The 24,216-nt window shown below is 41.9% G+C and overlaps 1 protein-coding gene across 1 annotated transcript in view; it reads right to left on the bottom strand.

Moving 5' to 3' along the window:
* LOC110958566 (desmoplakin-like) overlaps positions 1-24,216 on the bottom strand; it is a 49,873-nt gene that overhangs the window by 7,310 nt on the left and 18,347 nt on the right. The window contains 11 exon segments of the mRNA XM_051947346.1: positions 7,273-7,677; positions 8,663-10,489; positions 12,344-12,442; positions 12,619-12,726; positions 12,814-12,897; positions 13,017-13,179; positions 15,439-15,632; positions 15,987-16,125; positions 19,779-19,957; positions 20,055-20,554; positions 23,038-23,224. Coding sequence (XP_051803306.1) covers positions 7,273-7,677; positions 8,663-10,489; positions 12,344-12,442; positions 12,619-12,726; positions 12,814-12,897; positions 13,017-13,179; positions 15,439-15,632; positions 15,987-16,125; positions 19,779-19,957; positions 20,055-20,554; positions 23,038-23,224 — 3,885 coding nt within the window.

Raw genomic sequence — 24,216 nt, 5'->3', positions numbered from 1 at the left:
CTGTGACTGGCAAGAGTAGCAGACCTGTGTGAGGTTCTGTCTTACACTTGTTCTTCAAAGCCTCATAGCTGACATTGCATTTAGTTTCTGGGTCAAGGTAACACGCAAGACTCTGGTTCAGAGCACGACTGAGGTTTTCATCCAATAGATTGCGCTTGATAGCTGTGTCTTTAGGGAGGAACACACTGACATTGGGATCAAGAATGCCTCCCGATGACACCTGGGCCTGCAGAAGGCGTATTGCAGTCTCCTTTTCAATCAGTCCCTTCTTCATGGCCTCAAACACTGACAGAGGCTTGGCTGCACTAGGATCCTTGTAGCCAATAGCAGCAGCCTCTGCTGCCAGTAGTCTGTCTCGGTCTTTCCTATCCACCACTCCCTTGGCACATGCTTCTTCTACTGTCAGCTTCTGACCAGTTTTAGGGTCAGTGATGTGACCTGTTGCAGCCTGGGCTTCCAGTAGCAAATCTGCACTATCATCAGACAGGAGATTCTGTTCCTTGGCTTCTGACAATGACATTTTACCTTGACGTCCAGCCACAACCCCAGCAATGGGGCCTGTCCCCTTCAAATTGGCCTTTTTATCCTCAGACACCTCTGGGACAGTTTTCTCTCCTTTCATTAGTTGGTTAAATGTTGGCTTGTCAAGGACCCCACATTCAAACAACTGCAATGCAGAGACTGGCTTGCGAACACCATCAAACATCAGTTTCGAAGGGTCTTTTCTCTCAGTGATTGGCAGAAGCATCAGACCTGTATGAGACTCTGTTTTGCATCTTTTCTTCAAAGACCCATAACTGGCATCATGCTCTGTGTCAGGGTCGAGGTAACACTGAGGATCCTTGTTTAATGCACGACAAAGGTCTTCATCCAGAAGGTTGCGCTTTATAGCTGTGTCTTTAGGAAGGAACACACTGAGGTTGGGATCTAGAATTCCTCCTGCAAGCTCCTGGGCCTGCAGCAGGCGTACAGCAGTGTTCCTATCTATCATTCCCTTCTTCATTGCTTCAAACACTGAAAGAGGTCTAGATGTGTTTGGATCCTGGTAGCCCACAGCAGCACATTCTGCTGCCAAGAGTTTGTCTCGATCTTTTTTGTCCACCACTCCTCTCGCACATGCTTCCTCAACTGTCAGCTTCTGATTGGATGTGGGATCAATTATGTGGCCTGTGGCAGCCTGAGCTTCCAATAGCAAATCTGCACTGTCTGATGGCATGAGCATCTTTTTCTTGGCCTCAGATAAAGACATTTTGCCTGATGGTCCAGCTGCCACACCAGCAATTGTGCCTATCCCCTTCAGGAAGGCCTTCTTATCCTCTGATACCTCTGGAACAGTTTTCTCAGCCTTCATTAGCTGGGTGACTGTCGGTTTGTCCAGGACTCCACAATCAAGCAATTGCTGTGCTGTTACTGTCTTACGAACACCATCAAATATCAATTTGGAAGGATCTAGCTGCTCTGTGACTGGCAGAAGTAGCAGACCTGTGTGAGGTTCTGTCCTGCATCTTTTCTTCAAAGCCTCATAGCTGACATTATGCTCAGTTTCAGGGTCGAGGTAACACGCAGGACTCTGGTTCAGAGCACGACTGAGGTTTTCATCTAAAAGGTTGCGCTTGATAGCTGTGTCTTTAGGTAGGAACACACTGACATTGGGATCAAGAATGCCTCCCGATGACACCTGGGCCTGCAGAAGGCGTGTTGCAGTCTCTTTTTCAATCAGTCCCTTCTTCATGGCCTCAAACACTGACAGAGGCTTGGCTGCACTAGGATCCTTGTAGCCAATAGCAGCAGCCTCTGCTGCCAATAATTTGTCTCGATCTCTAATGTCCACCACTCCCTTGGCACATGCTTCCTTTACTGTCAGCTTTTCATCAGTTCTTGGGTCAATGATGTGACCTGTAGCAGCCTGGGCTTCCAGTAGCAAATCTGCACTATCATCAGACAGGAGCATTTGTTTCTTGGCTTCTGACAATGATATTTTACCTTGACGTCCAGCCACAACCCCAGCAATGGGGCCTGTCCCCTTCAGATTGACCTTTTTATCCTCAGACACCTCTGGGACAGTTTTCTCTGCTTTTGTTAGTTGGTTAAATGTTGGCTTGTCAAGGACCCCACATTCAAACAACTGCTGTGCAGAGACTGGCTTGCGAACACCATCAAACATCAGTTTCGAAGGGTCTTTTCTCTCAGATATTGGCAGAAGCATCAGACCTGTATGAGACTCTGTTTTGCATCTTTTCTTCAAAGCCCCATAACTGGCATCTTGCTCTGTGTCTGGGTCAAGGTAACACTGAGGATCCTTGTTTAGAGCACGACAAAGGTCTTCATCTAAAAGGTTACGCTTTATAGCTGCGTCTTTAGGAAGGAAAACACTGAGGTTGGGATCTAGAATTCCTCCTGCAAGCTCCTGGGCCTGCAGCAGGCGTACACCAGTTTTTCTATCGATCAGTCCCTTCTTCATTGCCTCAAACACTGAAAGAGATTTCGCAGTGTTTGGATCCTGGTAGCCCACAGCAGCACTTTCTGCTTCCAAGAGTTTATTTCGATCCTTTTTGTCCACCACTCCTCTTGCACATGCTTCCTCTACTGTCAGCTTCTGATTGGATGTGGGATCAATTATGTGGCCTGTGGCAGCCTGAGCTTCCAATAGCAAATCTGCACTGTCTGATGGCATGAGCATCTTTTTCTTACCTTCTGAAAAAGACATCTTCCCTAAAGGACCTGCTACCACACCAGCAATTGATCCTGTCCCTTTCAGAAAGGCCTTCTTATCCTCTGACACCTCCGGAACAGTTTTCTCCCCCTTCATTAGCTGGGTGACTGTCGGTTTGTCCAGGACTCCACAATCAAGCAATTGCTGTGCTGTTACTGGCTTACGAACACCATCAAATATCAATTTGGAAGGATCTAACTTTTCAGTGATTGGCATAAGTAGCAGACCTGTGTGAGGTTCTGTCTTACATTTTTTCTTCAAAGCCTCATAGCTGGCAATACGTTCCGTTTCTGGGTCAAGGTAACATGCAGGACTCTGGTTCAGAGCACGACTGAGGTTTTCATCCAATAGATTGCGCTTGATAGCTGTGTCCTTAGGTAGGAACACACTGAGAATGGGATCCAGAATGCCTCCCGACGACACCTGGGCCTGCAGAAGGCGTGCTGCAGTCTCCTTTTCAATCAGTCCCTTTGTCATGGCCTCAAACACTGACAGAGGCTTGGCTGCACTAGGATCCTTATAGCCAATAGCAGCAGCCTCTGCTGCCAATAATTTGTCTCGATCTCTAATGTCCACCACTCCCTTGGCACATGCTTCCTTTACTGTCAGCTTTTCATCGGTTTTTGGGTCGATGATGTGACCCGTAGCAGCCTGGGCTTCCAGTAGCAAATCTGCACTATCATCAGACAGGAGCATTTGTTTCTTGGCTTCTGACAATGACATTTTACCTTGACGTCCAGCCACAACCCCAGCAATGGGGCCTGTCCCCTTCAGATTGACCTTTTTATCCTCAGACACCTCTGGGACAGTTTTCTCTGCTTTTGTTAGTTGGTTAAATGTTGGCTTGTCAAGGACCCCACATTCAAACAACTGCTGTGCGGAGACTGGCTTACGAACACCATCAAACATCAGTTTCGAAGGGTCTTTTCTCTCAGTGATTGGCAGAAGCATCAGACCTGTATGAGACTCTGTTTTGCATCTTTTCTTCAAAGACCCATAACTGGCATCACACTCTGTGTCGGGATCAAGGTAACACTGAGGATCCCTGCTTAGTTCACGGCAAAGGTCTTCATCTAGAAGGTTGCGCTTTATAGCTGTGTCTTTAGGAAGGAAAACACTGAGGTTGGGATCTAGAATTCCTCCTGCAAACTCCTGGGCCTGCAACAGGCGTACAGCAGTGTTTCTATTGATCAGTCCCTTCTTCATTGCCTCAAACACTGAAAGAGATTTAGCTGTGTTTGGATCCCGGTAGCCCACAGCAGCACTTTCTGCTGCCAAGAGTTTGTCTCGATCCTTTTTGTCCACCACTCCTCTTGCACATGCTTCCTCTACTGTCAGCTTCTGATTGGATGTGGGATCAATTATGTGGCCTGTGGCAGCCTGAGCTTCCAATAACAAGTCTGCACTGTCTGATGGCATGAGCATCTTTTTCTTGGCCTCAGATAAAGACATCTTCTCTAAAGGACCTGCTACCACACCAGCAATTGATCCTGTCCCTTTCAGAAAGGCCTTCTTATCCTCTGACACCTCTGGAACAGTTTTCTCCCCCTTCATTAGCTGGGTGACTGTCGGTTTGTCCAGGACTCCACAATCAAGCAATTGCTGTGCTGTTACTGGCTTACGAACACCATCAAATATCAATTTGGAAGGATCTAACTTTTCAGTGATTGGCATAAGTAGCAGACCTGTGTGAGGTTCTGTCTTACATCTTTTCTTCAAAGCCTCATAGCTGGCATTATGCTCAGTTTCAGGGTCGAGGTAACACGCAGGACTCTGGTTCAGAGCACGACTGAGGTTTTCATCTAAAAGGTTGCGCTTGATAGCTGTGTCTTTAGGTAGGAACACACTGACATTGGGATCCAGAATGCCTCCAGATGACACCTGGGCCTGCAGAAGGCGTACTGCAGTCTCCTTTTCAATCAGTCCCTTCTTCATGGCCTCATACACTGACAGAGGCTTGGCTGCACTAGGATCCTTGTAGCCAATAGCAGCAGCCTCTGCTGCCAATAATTTGTCTCGATCTCTAATGTCCACCACTCCTTTGGCACATGCTTCCTTTACTGTCAGCTTTTCATCAGTTTTTGGGTCAATGATGTGACCTGTTGCAGCCTGGGCTTCCAGTAGCAAATCTGCACTATCATCAGACAGGAGATTCTGTTCCTTGGCTTCTGACAATGACATTTTACCTTGACGTCCAGCTACAACCCCAGCAATGGGGCCTGTCCCCTTCAGATTGACCTTTTATCCTCAGACACCTCTGGGACAGTCTTGTCTCCTTTCGTTAGTTGGTTAAATGTTGGCTTGTCAAGGACCCCACATTCAAACAACTGCTGTGCGGAGACTGGCTTGCGAACACCATCAAACATCAGTTTCGAAGGGTCTTTTCTCTCAGTGATTGGTAGAAACATCAAACCTGTGTGAGACTCTGTTTTGCATCTTTTCTTCAAAGACCCATAACTAGCATCTCGCTCTGTGTCAGGATCAAGGTAACACTGAGGATCCTGGTTGAGTGCATGACGGAGTTCTTCATCTAGAAGGTTGCGCTTTATAGCTGTGTCTTTAGGAAGAAACACACTAAGGTTGGGATCTAGAATTCCTCCTGCAAGCTCCTGGGCCTGCAACAGGCGTACAGCAGTGTTCCTATCGATCAGTCCCTTCTTCATTGCCTCAAACACTGAAAGAGGTTTAGCTGTGTTCAGATCCCGGTAGCCCACAGCAGCACATTCTGCTGCCAAGAGTTTATCTCGATCCTTTTTGTCCACCACTCCTCTCGCACATGCTTCCTCTACTGTCAGCTTCTGATTGGATGTGGGATCAATTATGTGACCTGTGGCAGCCTGAGCTTCCAATAGCAAATCTGCACTATCGGGTGGTATAAGCATTTTTTTCTTACCTTCTGAGAAAGACACCTTCCCTGATGGTCCAGTTGCCACACCAGCAATTGATCCTGTCCCCTTTAGAAATATCTTTTTATCCTCTGACACCTCTGGAACAGTTTTCTCCCCCTTCATTAGCTGGGTAACTGTTGGCTTGTCCAAGACTCCACAATCAAGCAGTTGCTGTGCTGTTACTGGTTTACGAACGCCATCAAAGATCAATTTGGAAGGATCTATCTTCTCAGTGATTGGCAGAAGTAGCAGACCTGTGTGAGGTTCTATTTTACATCTTTTCTTCAAAGCCTCATAGCTTGCTTCATGGTCCGTTTCTGGGTCAAGGTAACAGTCAGGAGTCTGGCTTAGAGCATTATGGAGGTTTTCATCAAAAATTTTGCGCTTGATAGCTGTGTCCTTAGGTAGGAACACACTAAGAATGGGATCTAGAACGCCTCCCGATGACACCTGGGCCTGCAGAAGGCGTACTGCAGTCTCCTTTTCAATTAATCCCTTCTTCATGGCCTCAAACACTGACAGAGGCTTTGCTACATTAGGATCCTTATAGCCTATGGCAGCAGCCTCTGCTGCAAATAATTTGTCTTCATCTCTAATGTCCACCACTCCCTTGGCACAAGCCTCCTCCACGGTTAGCTTCTGATTAGTTTTGGGGTCGATGATGTGACCTGTGGCAGCTTGGGCTTCTAATAGCAAATCTGCACTATCATCAGACAGGAGCATTTGTTTCTTGGCTTGTGTGAAAGACATTTTGCCTTTACGCCCAGCAACAACCCCAGCAATCGGTCCAGTGCCCTTCAGACTGACCTTTTTATCCTCAGACACCTCCGGGACAGTTTTCTTGCCCTTTTCTAGATCTTTAAATGTTGGCTTGTCCAAGACACCACAATCAAGCAACTGGCTGGATGTGACAGGTTTACGAACACCATCAAAAACAAGTTTTGAGGGGTCCACCTTCTCAGGAATGGGAAGAAGCAAGAGGCCTGTGTCTGGATCTACTCTACATCTCCTTTTCATCGCACTATAGGTTACACCCTCCTCATTTTCTGGGTCCAGGTACAGCTCGGGCCTCTTACTTAAAGCACGACATATGGTATCATCAATTAGATCACGCTCAATGGCTGTGTCTTTGGGAAGGAACACACTGTTTATGGGATCCAGAATGCCTCCTGTAGCCTCCTGGGCTTGTAACAGACGTAGTGTTGTGGTCTTGTCGATCAGCCCCTTCTTCATGGCCTGAAATACTGAAAGAGGTTTGCTTGTGCCAGGTCCACCAAATCCTACAGCTGCAGCTTCTGCAGCAAGCAACCTTTCTCTGTCCTCATCATCAACCACACCTTGATTACATGCTTCTTCAACTGTCAACTTCTGATTTGTTCTCGGGTCAATAATATGGCCTGTAGCAGCTTGAGCATCCAGTAGCAAGTCAACACTGTCTTGTGGGAGGAGATTGTCTTTCTTAGCTTCTGTGAAAGTCATTTTGCAAAGTGTTCTCGTCATGGACCCTGGACTTTTCGGACTTTCAATTACCACCCCTGCTATTGGGCCTGTCCCTTTTAGGTTGACTTTTTTGTCAACAGATACTTCAGGGACAGTCTTATGTCCCTTCATTAGCTGGTTAAATGTTGGTTTGTCCAAAACACCACAGTCAAGCAACTGGTTTGCTGTGACTGGTTTGCGAACTCCATCAAAAATTGCAGTGGATGTTTCCAAGATTGGTGGTGCTCTAGTTGTCTTCAGCTCAGTCTCCTTGGTTTGTCTGACACTGACCTCTTTCATTTCTCTCTGGATGGATGACAACCTACTTTTGTTTGTTTCATCAAGATCCTTGAGTTCCCTCATCAACCGCTCAATCTCACTTTTTAAAGATTTCTTGTCCCTTTCCAAAATCTCCTTGTCTGTGTCATATTGCCTAATCATTCCCTGTTTACTATCACATTGGTCCTTCCAGTAACTTAAGTCCCTCTTCACCCTCTCATTTTCCTCCTGTAGACGTTGCTTATTGCGAAGCTCAGCATCTCTCTCTTTTACAACATCATTGTACTGGGACTGAAGGGACTGCATCATGGCTCTTGTCTGCAGAAAAATAAAGTGAAAAAGCAGAGAAAGAACAAAGAGAAAAAATTAGTCAGCTCAGAAACACACTAGTTCATTTGCAGTATCATAGAAAAAAACACTACTTTAAGTGCATATTAAATTACAGTAAATAATCAATCATGCTCGAGGTCTTACAAGACTGGGAAGTAAAAGTATAAGGTACCATTTTTACATTGCTCACATTTTAAAGGCAATTATTCAGTCGAAACGCATGCTTCAACAGGTTTAAAAGCTATCATTTTCTGTTGTCAAATCAACCTTCCCAATCCTGCAGACATAGCAATTACAGCTACACACACAAACCAACAAATTAAGTATTTTAACCAGGATTTTCTTTAGATTGTCATAGATCTATAGTCTATATTCTGTACATTTGCAAAACAGCACTGATATGTAAAACCAATAGATGGGGAGAATTTTGATTACATGATTTTAAATTGAAGGAAGGGGTCCCTCAAGTAGTTTGACAAATTGTTTATATTTTAAGCGTATATTAGTGCTGTTTTATAAATTTGCAAAATCTATCCCAAAGACTATAACGTAGCTACAGTACAATCAACAACAATCAAATTGTATGATACCAGTGAACTGGCAGGAGTGATGTAATTAACGGAAATGATAATTCTGCATGAAAGAAGAAAATTCAAAAAAGCATGCAGACTGCACATTTTTGCATACTGGGGACAGGGATGCAATGGATTGAGGAGACTGGAAGGCAGAGAGGCACAGATCACATTTGCATGCAAGTAATTGACATGCAAGCTTATTCAAACACATACGCATACATGCGTTCAGATCAGACTACCGCGTGGGATACATTCACAGTGGATCAATAGTTGTTCCAGCATGCAAGCAAAGGTTCAGCTACAGAGAGTGGACAATGGTAGCTACTTGAATGTTCCAAGTTAGGACTGATTTGGAAAGACGAGAGTAGTCCAGAAGTAAGTGTCAAACACCGATGTACCTCGGTGGCCTGTGTTTGCATGTTCTCAGTCTCCAGCTTGAGTTTCTCCCGCTCTGAAGAGAGCTCTGAGACCAGGCTGTGATAGTCTTTATTGCTACGCTCACTGGCCTGCAGCTGCAGCTCCAAGGTAGTAATCTGTGTGGAGAGCTCATCATCCCTTCCTTGTTTGGATCTCAAGAGTTCCTCTTTATCATGATGTGCTGCCCTTAATTCCTCCTCCAGCCTCAGCCTTTCTTTGGTCTGGGTCTCTGTTATCTCCTTCAGGCTTTCAAGCTGAACAGTGTTTTCATTCAGTGCCTTACTTTTCTCCTCTATTGTTCTGTAAAGACCGTCATTCCTAAGTTTTGCTTCTTTGAGATAGGCCTGCTCCTGGAGCAGTTGTTGCTGTAGGGCTTTCAGCTCGGTGCTAAGCTGTGTCATGCGCTCTGCAGAATTCTTGTTTTGTCTCAAGCTTCTTTCTAACTCTTCCTGTAACCTGAGACGTTCTTCTTCACCTCTCTTTCCTGATGTGCTAGCTTGTTCTTGGCTCTTGCGTAGTGCAGTGATGGTGGTGGCATACTCGGTCATGTTAATAGTGGTCTTTTCCAGCTCTGCTTCAGCCTGCCTTCGTCTGGCCACTTCTTCTTGGTTAGCTATCCTCAAATTCTCCATCTGACTTTCCAGCCCATCTCTCACAGCCTGCAGGTCCTTGATGCGAGAATTTAGCCTGCTCATATTTTGTTCCATCCTGCTTCGCTCTTTGCTCTCTCTCTCAAGTTCCAAACGCATCTTCTGAAGTTCCTCATCATATTCCCTCAGCTGGGTTGTAGCCACCGATGAGCTTGCTAGCTTTACCTGCAGCTGGTTCACAGTTTGTTTGAGTACAGCTTGCCCTTCTTCTATGGTTTTTCTCCTTCGGTTCTCCTCTTCAAGACTGTGTGTGACATAAGCCAACTGGTCACTCTTGTCCTGCAGAGTCTTCAAGAGCTCAGCCAGCTCCTCTCTATACTCACTGCTTTCCTCATCCCTCTGACTCATCAACAACTCCACCTGACTTTCTAGTTCTCTCCTCCTGCGCCCTTCTTCTATGATCAAAGCTCGCTGACTCTGAGCTTCCTCCTCCGATCTCATTCTTTGCTCCTCAGCCTGGACAACAGATATCCTAAGCTTCTTGACCTCCTCCTCCAGACTCCTTCTCTCTGCCTCCATTCTGTCATACTGCATGTGGAGCTCAGCGGTATCCTCGTCCCTCTGGGCTGCCAGCCTGTGGATGTCTGTGCGACTGGCCTGGATCTGGGATTCATAGCTGAGTTTTAAACTATTGATCTCCATATTGCACTGGCTTCTTACCTTTGATATATCCGTCTGTAGCTCCTTGACCCTTCCTGTTTCAGCATCCAGCTGCCGCCGCAGGTTTTCGATCTCATGGTCCTTATTTGCCACACTCTTCTCAACGTCCATCTTGGACCAGCTGACTGTCTCCAGCTCATTCTGCCTCTTCCTCAACACTGATTCATATTCCTCCTGCTGCTGATTATAGCGCTCCTCCGCTAGCTTCCTCTTCCTCTTTTCTTCATCCAGTAAGTATTTAAGACGTGTTACCTGATCACTGAGCTCTGTCAGCTGGCTTTGAGTACTGTCAAGGCTCTCTTTGGTGGCATTGCACTGCAAGGCCGTATTTCGCTTCACCTCCTCCACGGACAACAGCTGTTCCTGTGACTGAGACAGCTCCAGCTGGTAACGAGCAACCGTGTCTTCCAGTGATTTGTTTCTGCCGTTGCAGTCTTGGATATCCTCCCTAAGGAGACGAAGTTCTTCTTCTAACAGGTCAATCCGGGTGTCGCGAATCTGGAAGCAAGACAGAGCAAAGGTGAATACAGAGAATTAGGTACATTTTGATGACTGATTTGAATGAGTTTATTTGGGCAGACTGCAACTGGAAATGGGGATAATGAGTGGTCAACCAAAACTGTAAAGTTATAGGCCCTAAAACAAAAGAATGAACTGCAAAAGGCTGAAGTGTGCTCTAGAATTTGTTAGTATGAGCATTTATCATCATTTCTTCTTTTTAGTTAAGATGACAATGTTCGTTAATGTTACATTAACTTAACTTAGTGTAACTTTACCCTCTGAACTCCAAGGTTTCTAAGTGGTTTTTGCTGCTGTCACATTTTTACTTACTGTGAACTCATTTTTTAGTGAAACATAAATTCCTGCAGCTCTGTGGAAGCAGTAAAACAAAGAGAAAGTACAAGTAGAGAGAACTTAGAAATATGTGTAATGCAATTTAATACATTTATAATGCCATAAATCATTTTAAAAAATTCTTTGGGGGCTGCATGTGGTAAGCAGTGTCACCTCACAGCTAGAAGCTCCCCAGCTCATGTCCCAGTCAAGACCTGGGATCTTTCTGCATGGAGTTTGCATGTTCTCCCTGTGCATGCATGGGTTTTCTCCTGGTTCTCTAGCTTCCTCTAACAGTCCAAAAGCATGCTCAGGTTAATTGGTGATTCTAAATTGTCTGTAGGTGTGAATGCAAGTGTGATTGTTTGTCTCTATGTGTAGTTCTGTGACAGACTGGTGACCTGTCCAGGGTGTCCCCTGCCTTCGCCCCAAGTCAGCTAGGATAGACTCAAACCCCCCATGACCCTAATAGAGATAATAGTAGATAATGAATGGATAGTTTTTCTGATTATTCATTCTACAAAAACTGACAAAAAACTGGAACCATCAAGTAGAACATTTTCCCAACCCCCCACAGGTGTTAACAGAAATGGGGGAAAATGGTGGTTCTAAAACCTCACACTACTCTGCAGATAACCTCTAGAAAATTATTTGATGATTCTAAATGCATCTTCCAACAACAAAATGATACGTTGCCCCACTGCCAACTGTTTTTGAGCCACGCTGCATTAATTTTTTTTGATCAACTCCATTTTATTTGGTTAACCCTAACCCTCTAAATCTCTCATACTGTCTCTATTCTGCTCTGTGTCAACACAGACTGCAGTTCACTGGATTTTTAAAAATTATTGTCATATGTCTATTGGTCAAAGCTTAGTCAGTCACATCTTTCTGACTACTAGACATGGTTTTGTTGTGAAGTGAAATACTTTATATTAAATCAAAAATATGGTAGAACTGTGACAGGAGTAAAAAATGCCCAGAAACTAATTGGGGTTCAGAGTGTTAAAACTTAGCTTACATTCAGAACAGTAAAATATCTGTATGGGGTTGATGTGTAGAGTAGTGTGAAAAACGCGTGTAGGGTTGTAAAAATACAAACAATGAAGTATTTATAGCATGTCGAGCAACCACTTTTTTATGTGTAGGTAATACCTTTGGAGATTTACGCAAATTTTATACATGTTGATTCCACGTATTTTCTCATGTTTGTAAAATAAATCATTTATCAAATGAAACTTTTTTTTATGATTCATAGCGATATAGCTTTGTAACAAAATTCTCCCTACTTCTATACATTGTTTTGATGTTTCCAGAGAGCTACAGGACTTCACATTACTGGAAGGTGGAAGGAGGAAAAAACGTCCAGAAACGGCACAATTTGTTCAAAGTCAATGGATGGGGTGCCGATATAAGTTTAAATCCAACGTGGAAAGAAAAAATTTAGTACACATACAATAAGATACAGCACAAACAAATATATAGCGAGCACAAAAATTAAGTACAGGAGATAGGTACCTTGAGCTCTTCCATGTTTTTGAGCGACTCGCCCAGGAATTTGTGGTAGTCACCAGACATTGTAAGCAATTCCATGTAACGAGTCTGCAGCTGTATAGCCTGAAACAAAGACAAATTTAGATACACTGTCTCATACCTACACTATTCAGAAAGAAGTTTATGGAACAATAACCTCCTTTAACCTACAGATATCAAAGTTGCTGGAGGGTCACAAAATGCCCAAAGCTAGGATTCTTTTTTTTTTTTTTTAAATGACACTGTTTTAGTTTCAGTACCTCCTGATTTAGATCCATTGACGGAGACTTCAGCATTGTCCTCTTAATGGGGACGTTGAGCAAAGTTTCTAAACCAGATGTGTAAGAAGAGAGGTCGGTTTCATAGTCCTGCAAAAAAGAAAACAGTCAGGAAATCAGAAATGTAATTTACTTGATGAATTTGAAGTCGATTATATAGTGCTGTGGCCTACTTGCCTTAATAGCGTTCACACAGGCCTCATTGTCCTTCAGCACCCTCTCTACTGTCTCCCTCTTCGCCTTGATTTCTGTGTTCAGAGCCTTGAAAAAGCAACCAAACAAAGAAGTCAGACATCTAATGATTAAACAGGCATGGACTTACAACCAAGTCACTGCAGTAAACAAGCTAATGAATAGCAATGACATGCTGAACAGAAGACCTTCTGGTTGGTAATGTGGTCTTTAAGTGCTTGGACATTCTCTATCTTGGTGGCTTGTAGTGCGTTCTGTTTTTTCGTTGTGGCATCAATCCAGTCAAAAAGGGAAGTGCTGGTTTGCTTGTAGTGCTGCAGCTGAGGCACATACAACTGCAGATCCTGGAGTCTGAGCAAGACAAAGCAAGAAAACGAATACAAAAGAGAATACCATATCTCTCATTGATTTGTCTTAAAAACAAGGCTTCAATCTAATGCAGCCTGGTAAATAGCTGCCAATGTCTTGGTCAGTAACAAATGCTTATATTCATTAAGGACTCATCTTTGAATTAGTTTTGTTTTTATCAGTCATTCATTTTTCTGTCAACTGGATTTATTCATTTATTTAAAAGGATCCCCATTAGTTGATGCCAATGGCACCAACTAGTCTTCCTAGGGTCAAATAATGATTTCATCAGATCTGTGTTTGCAAACTGCTTTTGTAAAACAGGCTCTAGATTCACATTTGAAGTGATAGCCTTGTGGCTTTTGACATGGCGTGAATTATTAAACTGGCAACCACAAAGTAGACAAAAATACACAATGCTGTCAGAGCACAGAACAATGCTAGCATCAGGTCTTCAAGTTGGTGTTTAAGTCAGCTATAGGTAAACTCTGACATTGGTCTTTGTTATAAACAAGGTAATGCTGTCAAACGATTAAAGTTTTTAATCAGATTAATCATGGGATTGCTGTGGATTAATTTCGATTAATCACAACTAAATATTCATTTTTAATCTATATCGCATTTCATTTTGCATGAGCAAACAGATTCAGGAAAGAAGGGAACATATATGCACCTAATATGTTTATTAAACACCTGTGCTTCAGTGAAACGAAAACTCCTTCCTGTAGAGAATTCATATTACTGTAAGTTGGTGGACTGTTCTGTCTTTGGGGGTTTTTTTTGTATTCAAAAAGAGGGCCAATGTGCTGTTTGGCACAGGGGTATTCAACTAAAATTCAAAGAGGTCCAGTCAGAGAAAATGCCACAACATCATAATGTCAAACTTGAATTAGTGTGGCATATGTTGAATTAACCTGGTAGCTTTATTCAATAACTGACCGTCAAATCATTTATATATATATATATATATATATATATATATATATATATATATAAACTGTACATCTCAAAATAAAATGAAAAGTAATGACTGGAAAACCTGAATCAACTTTAACAATCTCTAAATCTCAAAAAATTTAAACAGTTGAAGACTTCAACATTTTATTTTCTCTTACATCATCCCCTTATACTCCTGCTGCTTAATGGGAGAACTGAGCTACCAGTATGTTGAATTGTAGTCTGAACGGTGTCAGGGTCATTCTCAAACACATTAGGAGCTCATTGGTGAGTCTGAAACCCTATTTAGTTTGGATTATATTCATAGTTGAGAAGTTGGCTTACAGCTGTATGATGAGCCAAACATGATCAGCATGTGCAGGGCGACTTTCCTCTCAGTGTCGATTTATTTATTACTCCATCAAGGAACGCAGCAGAGTTATGTGATGATCGGCATATGTTTGTCTGTGAATCTGTGTGTCCTGTGCAACATTACTCAAAAACAGAGAAACAGATTTGGATGAAATTCTCAGGGAAGGTCCGAAATGATATATGGACCACCTCATTCGATTTTGGCAGTGATGCAGCTTATAGTCTGGATCCACGGATTTATTAAGGATTTTCCATTGCGAGATATAGCGGTCGGCACGGCGTCACTGTAACCATGACAAGTGAACACTGTTTCAGTTACCTGCATCAATTCACTCAGTTCACTACTTCGGTCACCCAATTCAGTATCTGTACTACATGACGTACACATGCACAACACATGCCTGTGCTCACGCAAGGCAATTTTGTATTTATTTAGTTAGTTTGTTGGTCGATCTATATTAAATGGCTAGATTCTATGTTACCATGATTTCTGAACACACAAATTGAGAACTGACCAGTCTTGGTGGAGCACTGCACTCTGAGTGCTTTTCTTGTTTATCTTTTTGCCCATCATCCTCTCGTCTGTCCCTCACCTTTTTTTTTTTAACTCAGCTTCAATGTTTAACAGCTGGAATGCAGAGACCAAGTCACTGGCTGAGTAGTGTCACGTGGGATGGCTGAACTCGTATCTTATTGGTCTGTGCGTTTCCTTAGCTGTTAAACTAATGCCATAAACACTGGAAAAGCTGCGCCAGTAAAATAGAAGCAACCCATCCAATTTAAAATACCCGAAATGCGCTGCCAGATACATTTCAGGGATTTTGACTCATTCTGTGCTGCAGATGTGTTAATAGCGTTAAAATTTTTAATCTGAATAATACCGGTAATGGATTAATCTGCGTTAATGCATTAATTTTAACAACCCTAAGTAAAGGATATAAGACAGAGACATACCTGGTGTCGATCTGTCCCTGGATTCGTCTCCAGCGGTCTGAAAGCACGCCCACCTCCTCAGTGTATTTTGACAACATCATGTCACACCTGTGGAAGGGATCTCCCACCTGGCTGTTCCAGTGGCTGGCCTTGGTCAATTCTTTCTCCATGGAGGACATCACATCTTTCTTCTGATCCAACTCTGCTTTGACATTCTACAGATCAACAGCACATAGAACACCAGTCAATCCAGTCTATCTCCTATGTAATATAAAGCAACTCAATAGGCGCATTGTATAGCATATACTATGCTATATATTTAACAACATAAGAATGGGATTTGTTGGCCATCAAATAACAGATTTTTGTGTGACCACTGAGCCTTGTGCTAATATGCACTGGTATTCTGGTACTTATAAGTAGAAATAGCTAGAATGGGTTTGATAAGTGATTCGTTGCAGCAATGCTTCCCCACAGTTGTAAATTATACTAAACCTACAAAAACCATCAATATGTTGCTGATGTTTTTTTCAAAATTCACTGACAGCATAATACATTTCACAAAATACCTTCAATGTCAACATATATTCGTCCACTTCCCCAGGAGAAAGGGATGTGGTCTCTTTCTCGGTCAGTCTCGCTTCATGAACTTTAACAATGTCCTCAGCTCGTGCCACACTCTCCAGCATGTCCCTTAGAGCCCGCAGCCTGATAAAGACAAGAGGTGAAGAAAGTCATATTTAAAAGATGAGATGCGATACATTTATTATGTTGTTACCCCGCCAAGGAATGTGGTAACATTACTCAAAAACGGACAAACAGAATTGGATGAAATTTTCAGGGAAGGTCGGAAATGACAGAAGGACCATCTCATAAGATTTTGGCAGTGATGCGATTTATAGTCTGAATCCATTGATTTGTTAATGATTTCTGTATCATTGCGAGATAGCGGCACAGCGGCACTGTAACTATGACAACAAGTGAACAAATACGACAGCTGCCTGCTGACGATCAGATGATTACGATCCTACTACAAATCGACCGCTACAGACCACAAATTTTTTTTAAGATTTCATCCGTCGGAAATTATACAACGACTGAGCAGCAGAGTACTGAATCTCTGAGTGCTTTTCCCGTTAATACATGCTATGGAAGAGTACCTTTCATTTCTTTAAACTCCCGGAGAGACGGTTTTGATCAAAGGCTTTAAACCAGCAGTGGTTACAGCATCATCTTTATAATGAAACTTGTGTTTGCTTTTGTTCATTTCAGCACCATGATGGCAAGTTAAATAAGTATTGCCTCAGTAAATTTTACTGTATTTTTAAACTCTATATGCTAGAAACTATGGGCTACCAGGAGGTACAATCATCCTCCAGCGACAGCGGTTGACTTTTAGATCAACCAGCCTCAACATTGTGCTGCACTGTTTGTGAATCTTCCCAAAGTATTCAATACTATTTGATTACGAAGTTTATATGACAAGTGGCTTTTCATGGATTTGACTCTACTAAGTCTAAGTCATGTTTTTGACTGTGTTATCTGGTCAAGTCCAAAATGATATTTAGGATTTCCTACAAAGATCAATACTTGGTTCCCTCCTACTTTGGACATACGAAATAGATCTTTTCAAAATCAGCATTGGCAATGTGTATTTTCATGCTGATCAGGGCATCTATTATATTCATAGTCAAATTTAAAGCTAACTACAACAACTAAATCAGGGCTATTCAATTGGTGGCCCCCGGGCCGGGTCCGGCCCCCCCGAGTAATTTTTTACCCCGGAATGTAGTGTAAATATTATTATATAAGGGTAGTCTCATACAGTGTATTACATTCTCTCGTGGTATGCACTCATTTAAGCCATGATGCCAAAACAGGTAAAACAACTACCTGTTTTGGCCGGACAGATATTTTGAGGAACAACACATGACCAATCAAAGTTGTCCATCCATGCTCTGGTGCTACATTCTGACCCACATGTTTCTCTGAAGCCGCACTAACAAGACAAAATGTCTCTCTCTACCTTAAAACAAATGGCAGTTCAACAATGAAAGGACAGAAAAATATGTGTTTATTGCAGTGGAAAAGAATCCAGTGTGCTTAATCTGCAATGAGTGTGTCGCGGTGGGTAAAGAATACAATTTGAGATGGCATTTCACAATAACTACTCACATACTAACTTTGATGCTACTTTCCCACTGGACTCTGCTGCTCAGAGGCACAAGTTATCGGGCCTTACATCTTATGAGCAAAGATTGTCGCATTTTGTTTCATGCCTGTACGGATCAAGAGAGAGCAACGGCAGCATGCTTAGGAGTTGCATGGATACTAAGTAAAAATAAAAAGCCATTTATAGACTCCGAGACCGTCAAGGGAGTGTAAGTTAGCATCCATTGAGGAGGTCGTAACAGATGAGAAAACTCGAAAAAGCATTATTGATTCCATCAAGCAAATTCCAATACCTGACACGTCAAATATTAGGGGAGTGGAGTCCCTTGCATCGGACATTTTCGAGACGCTTTTGGACAAGCTGAAGAAGGCCGAGGGGATGTCTTTGGCCGAGGACGACTCGACAGATAACAGTGATGTTGCACAGCTATGCCTGTGTGCGATTTGTTGATGGGGAACTTTTTCGCAAGGATCTGCTTGGACTAATTTCGATGGAGGGGCACACTAGCGGTGAGATTCTTTTCACGAAAATTGTTTCGATCTTTGAGGAGAACAACTTGGATTTGATGGGCATCAACATGTTGCTGACAGATGATAGTGATTTTTCTGTCTTAAAATGGATGAAGTGATTATTGTTAAATCTACTTTAAAGCATGTTGCCTTGATAAAGTATCTTGCATCATTATGTTAGAATTCTATTCAGATGCATAATATGCAGTTATGTTTTGTATTTGTTGGTACACTATGAAGTTGTTTGCCAGTTCAGTTAATTAAATTCTAAACAGCTGATTTGGCTCACCTGAACTGAGTGCTGCAGTTTGAAATGCATTGCCTTGATCAAATACCATGAACTGCTATGTTGTTGCTATTCTATTCTATACCATACAATGCACTTTATTTTGTTGTTGGTGGTGGAGATACATTTGATGTTGCCTGTTACCCACATGAGTGCAATTTTAAAAAGTGAATATAGCTACTTGTAAAGTTGTGTTGATACAGTTATGTACAATTCAGTGCATGTTTTCTGTTAGTTAATTGCATTTCTCTAATTGTCTGTAAATATGGCTTGGATATTGCTCACCTGGTCTGATTTTGAACATTGTTGAACATTTAAATGTAACACTGCTTTGGGCCTATTTGTGTCGGTGTATCACAATGTGCATTGTTTAGCATTTACAGAATACAATATGTTGATTTCTTCAGTGTGTTGTTGTAATTTCTTTATTTGTTGCTGCGATTACTCATAGTGTCTGGTTCCTTACTTTTCCTCAGTTTCATGAACTGGCCCCGATTCCAAATTAATTGAATAGCCCTGAACTAAATGAGTAATAGTAGAAGCTGATAGCAGTTCTAAGTCATTACATTTTACAAAATCATTATTTTATGGACTTTGCTGACATTTTAGTTATATTAGTGACTTTTGTGATGTTGTACAGTAAGTAATTACAGCTTAGGTCTTTCTTGCTACCAAGGCCGTTTTCTCAATGGCCACGTTTACATGAAGTTTTTTAGTTCAAAATTATCAATTCTGAATTAACTCATTCGGAATTAAAGTTTTGTGCTTTGCGTTTACATGGAAATATTAATTCTGAATTAAGGTTTACATGGACCACACGTTTTTTTCCCCTTCCTTCATTCCACTGTAATCCTTTCCTTTGGAAAGGATTCTGATTGGACAGGGAGTGGACGTGATGTATTCCTGTTTACCGGAAGAAAACAAACTCCATTTGCCGTGGTATTTCTTTTCCCCAACAACATGGAGGAACAACTAATGAGCACACTTTTCACTTGGCTTTTTATTGTCGTTTTGAAACAGCAACTCGACAATGGCGTACTACTTCTGTGAAGAATGTGCTCGTGCCAGTAAGGTCACAGAACATGTACGTTGCTATGTCATCGCTACGCGAGGAGCCAAGCATCCGCAGAATTAACTGTATGCATGAACAGAACATAGACAGGAATTAGTTTATTCAGAATTAGCATTGGAATAAACCAGGTAGTTTATTCGGAATTAAGTTTATTTGGAATTAACTTTTTAATTGGGAAATTAAGTGTTTACAAGGAGATTTTAAAGTGGAATTAACTTTAATTCCAAATTAAAGATGAATTAAATGTCTCACGTAAACGTGGCAAATGAGACTTCCTGAATAAACAAAGCATGATAACAGTAGTTTGGTCATGTTATGTACCTCTGTACGTAAGCTGACGAGCTGCTTTCCAGACTGCCCAGTCTCTGGTTGATCACTCCAACCTCACTGCGGAGGAACTGGGCCTTATCTGAGTCATTCATGCCTTCCAGCTCCCTCAAAATACGCTCCCTCAAACTTAAGTACTCATCACGCATCGCATCAACATCCCGCTGCACCATCTGAAAGAAACAAATAGTTACTATTGGTGTCTGATATAAGATGTTTGTAATGTTATGTGTTTGTCAGTTTTTCTTGTACATTAGAGTTTGTGTGTACCTCTAACTGAATGATTTTGAGGCCACAGTCGTGCACAGCGTCTTCTCCGACGCAGACATGAAGGTGCTGACTCAGCATGCTCTCAGCAGCCTCCAGCCTCAGTCTGAGCGAGTGCAGCTCTGAAAGACTGTGAGATGATGAGGAGGCAGTGGAGACAGAGGAAGAGGACACTCTTCTCCTCACCGGCTCTGTTCTGACGACTTTCACTACTTCCTTCTTGACCACATGCTCTTTGTTCACCACTTTCTTCACTTCTGCTTTCTTCTCAGTTTTTTTAAGCTCCACTCTCCGTCTTTCTTCTTCAATCCTCCTCGCCTCTTGTTCAGCGGCAGCTTTCCTCTCTGCTATTTTTTTAATCTCCACTCTTTGTCTTTCTTCTTCAAGCTTCCTGAATTCTTCTTCGGCAGCATCTTGTTGAAGCTGCTGTTGCTGTATTATAATGAACTGATGGCGTGGTTGCTCAACTACTTGCTGGATTTCTATTTGTTCTTGCTGTGCAACTGTGGAGAAACAAGATGCACAGTTGTAGAAATCTAAATCTAAATTCCCTTGACCTAAATGTGAACAGAATATGATTTTCTGTACTCTCACACATTAAAGTAATATCGTGTTTTTTCGTTTACAACATGGAAGGTATTAGTATTTATGGTCACATTATTACATTACGGTCAGATCATAGAGTGGGTTTCTAGCATAATTTTGAAGTTAGCTTTTGGAATTACATAAAAAAATATTTAAGAACGACCAAGCAGCGTAATATAACTCTTTTTTCTACAATTTAGATTTTAGTTCAACTTTGTCCAGATGCACACTACAAGTTTCTGTTAAAAATATTATATATTTAAATATAAGCAGCAATGGTAGTAGTGCAGAGAGTGATTACCAAATAAAAATGTACATTGTTTTCATGTAAATACATTTGCAGCCATTTGCCAAAATCAAAAAAGTTCATTTTATTTCTCATTAATGTACATTCAGCACCCATCTTGACAGAAAAAACAGAAATGTAGAAATTTTTGCAAATTTATTAAAGAAAAACTGAAATATCACATGGTCATAAGTATTCAGACCCTTTGCAGCGACATTCGTATTTAACTCACATGCTGTCCATTTCTTCTGATCCTCCTCGAGATGGTTCTGCTTCTTTATTGGAGTCCAGCTGTGTTTAATTAAACTGATTGGACTTGATTAGGAAAGGCACACACCTGTCTATATAAGACCTTACAGCTCACAGTGCATGTCAGAGCAAATGAGAATCATGAGGTGGAAGGAACTGCCCAAGGAGCTCAGAGACAGAATTGTGGCAAGGCACAGATCTGGCCAAGATTACAAAAGAATTTCTGCAGCACTCAAGGTTCCGAAGAGCACAGTGGCCTCCATAATCCTCAAATGGAAGAAGTTTGGGACGACCACAGCTCTTCCTAGACCTGGCCATCCAGCCAAACTGAGCAATGGTGGGAGAAGAGCCTTGGTGAGAGAGGTAAAGAAGAACCCAAAGATCACTGTGGCTGAGCTCCAGAGATGCAGTCGGGAGACAGGAGAAAGTTCCACAAAGTCAGCTATCACTGCAGTCGGGGCTTTATGGCAGAGTGGCCCGACGGAAGCCTCTCCTCAGTGCAAGACACATGAAAGCCCGCACAGAGTTTGCCAAAAAACACATGAAGGACTCCCAGACTATGAGAAATAAGATTCTCTGGTCTGATGAGACCAAGATTGAACTTTTTGCTGTTAATTCTAAGCGGTATGTGTGGAGAAAAGCAGGCACTGCTCATCACCTGCCCAATACAATCCCTACAGTGAAACATGGTGGTGGGAGCATCATGTTGTGGGGGTGTTTTTCAGCTGCAGGGACAGGACGACTGGTTGCAATTGAAGGAAGGATGAAATGCGGCCAAGTACAGAGATATCCTGGAGGAAAACCTCTTCCAGAGTGCTCAGGACCTCAGACTGGGCCGAAGGTTCACCTTTCAACAGGACAATGACCCTAAGCACACAGCTAAAATAACAAAGAAGTGGCTTCAGAACAACTCTGTGACCATTCTTGACTGGCCCAGCCAGAGCCCTGACCTAAACCCAATTGAGCATCTCTGGAGAGACCTCAAAATGGCTGTCCACCAACGTTCACCATCCAACCTGACAGAACTGGAGAGGATCTGCAAGGAAGAATGGCAGAGGATCCCCAAATCCAGGTGTGAAAAACTTGTTGCGTCATTCCCAAGAAGACTCATGGCTGTACTAGCTGAAAAGGGTGCTTCTACTCAATACTGAGCACAGGGTCTGAATACTTATGACCATGTGATATTTAAGTCTTTCTTTTTTAGTAAATTTGCAAAAATTTCTACATTTCTGTTTTTTTCTGTCAAGATGGGGTGCTGAGTGTACATTAATAAGAAATAAAATGAACTTTTTTGATTTTGGTAAATGGCTGCAATGACACAGAGAGTGAAAAATTTCAAAGGATCTGAATAATTTCCGTACCCACTGTATATCATAAAGATACACAATTGTTCAAAAGTTTGGGCTCACCCAGACAATTTCATGTTTTCCATGAAAACTCACACTTGTACTCATGTGCAAACATAATTGCACAAGGGTTTTCTAATCATGTCAGTGATGGTTGCTGGAAATGTTCCTCTGTACTTCTATTTGGGTTTTCCAGTAAAAATGAGCCGTTTCCAGCTAGAATAGTCATTTACCACATGAACAATGTCTAGACTGGACTTCTGATTCGTTTAATGTTATCTTCAATGAAAAGAAAAATGCTTGGCTTTCAAAAATAAGGACATTTCTAAGTGACCCCAAGCCTTTGAATGGTAGTGTATATTAGTAATATAATTTAAACATTGTTAATCATTATTGAATATTACTAATTATGAACATAACACTAAATAAAGTTACACAAAATAAATGGAAAGTGTGTGTTTAAGTATATATGTATACTATATAGCTTGATTTCTATCTGATGATTTCCACAAATACTGACCATAAGTAGGCAGCTGCACCACCAGCTGGTCGTAGTGGGCCTGGGCTCCAGTGAACTGGTTCTCAATGCTCCTCTTGTCCTCATCAGCAAACATCTGGGAGCCATGGCTGCTCAGTTTGAACTCCTCATAGTGAGTCTCGAGGCTCTTGATAATTTGTCGGTACTCCTCAGGACGCATCTTGGCCAACTGAAGACACACACAAACATTATGTTTGAATTAGATGTAAAGAACCAGAAAAAAAAATCTTGATCATAAGTGAAAGGTAAGCAAATGTACTTTATAACGATCAGACAACAATAAGACAACTGTAGGAAAACTTCCATTTTGTTGGATTGGTTTTTAAAAATGTTTTTATTATTAGAAATTTCAGTTTCATACAAGTAACAAAGTGGAGAATTAATACAGTAAAAGTGATGGCTTAAGTTTAGGGCAGGAGATAACCTCAAAAATGTAAATGTCCATTTTGAGGCTTGAGAGATATGCAGCTCTCTGAATCCCTGCTGCTTTGTTGGCATCTGGATGCCACAGAGGTCCTTTTCTCTGACCAACATGCTTATTAGCATATTTCTGTGCGGGTTTATCTCTGAACACCTGTCCTCCTCATCATACTGCTCTGTAGATTTGTGTCAGGAGAATTTATTTATAATGCTGGTCCTTTTAATGACATCTGCCTCTTAGCTGTAGTGTACTGTAAGCAATCAATGTATGTATTGTGAATTCTATACACATACACTACCCTTCAAAAGTTTGTGGTCACCCAGACAATTTCATGTTTCCCACGAAAAGTCACACTTTTATTCATGTGCAAACATAATTGCACAGGGGTTTTCTAATCAATTAGCCTTTCAGCACCATTAGCTAACACAATGTAGCATTAGAACAAAAGAGTGATGGTTGCTACAAATGTGCCTCTGTACCCCTATGTGGATATTCCATTAAAAATCAGTCAGTTCCAGCTAGAATAGTCATTTACCACATTAACAATGTCTAGACTGGATTTATGATTCATTTAATGTTGTCTTCATTGAAAAAAAGATGCTTTTCTAAGTGATCCCAAACTTTTGAATGGCAGGGTATACAATGTACACCTACACTGCAGTACACCATAAATGCTGCTGGCTTTGGTCTTTTGTTAAGATGTACTGTATTAAATGCATTAGATATACAGGGTGACACAA

The sequence above is a fragment of the Acanthochromis polyacanthus genome, chromosome 4 (assembly GCF_021347895.1).
Source record: "Acanthochromis polyacanthus isolate Apoly-LR-REF ecotype Palm Island chromosome 4, KAUST_Apoly_ChrSc, whole genome shotgun sequence".
In the NCBI taxonomy this organism is placed as follows: domain Eukaryota; kingdom Metazoa; phylum Chordata; class Actinopteri; family Pomacentridae; genus Acanthochromis; species Acanthochromis polyacanthus.
This window is presented reverse-complemented; position numbering and strand designations above follow the sequence as displayed.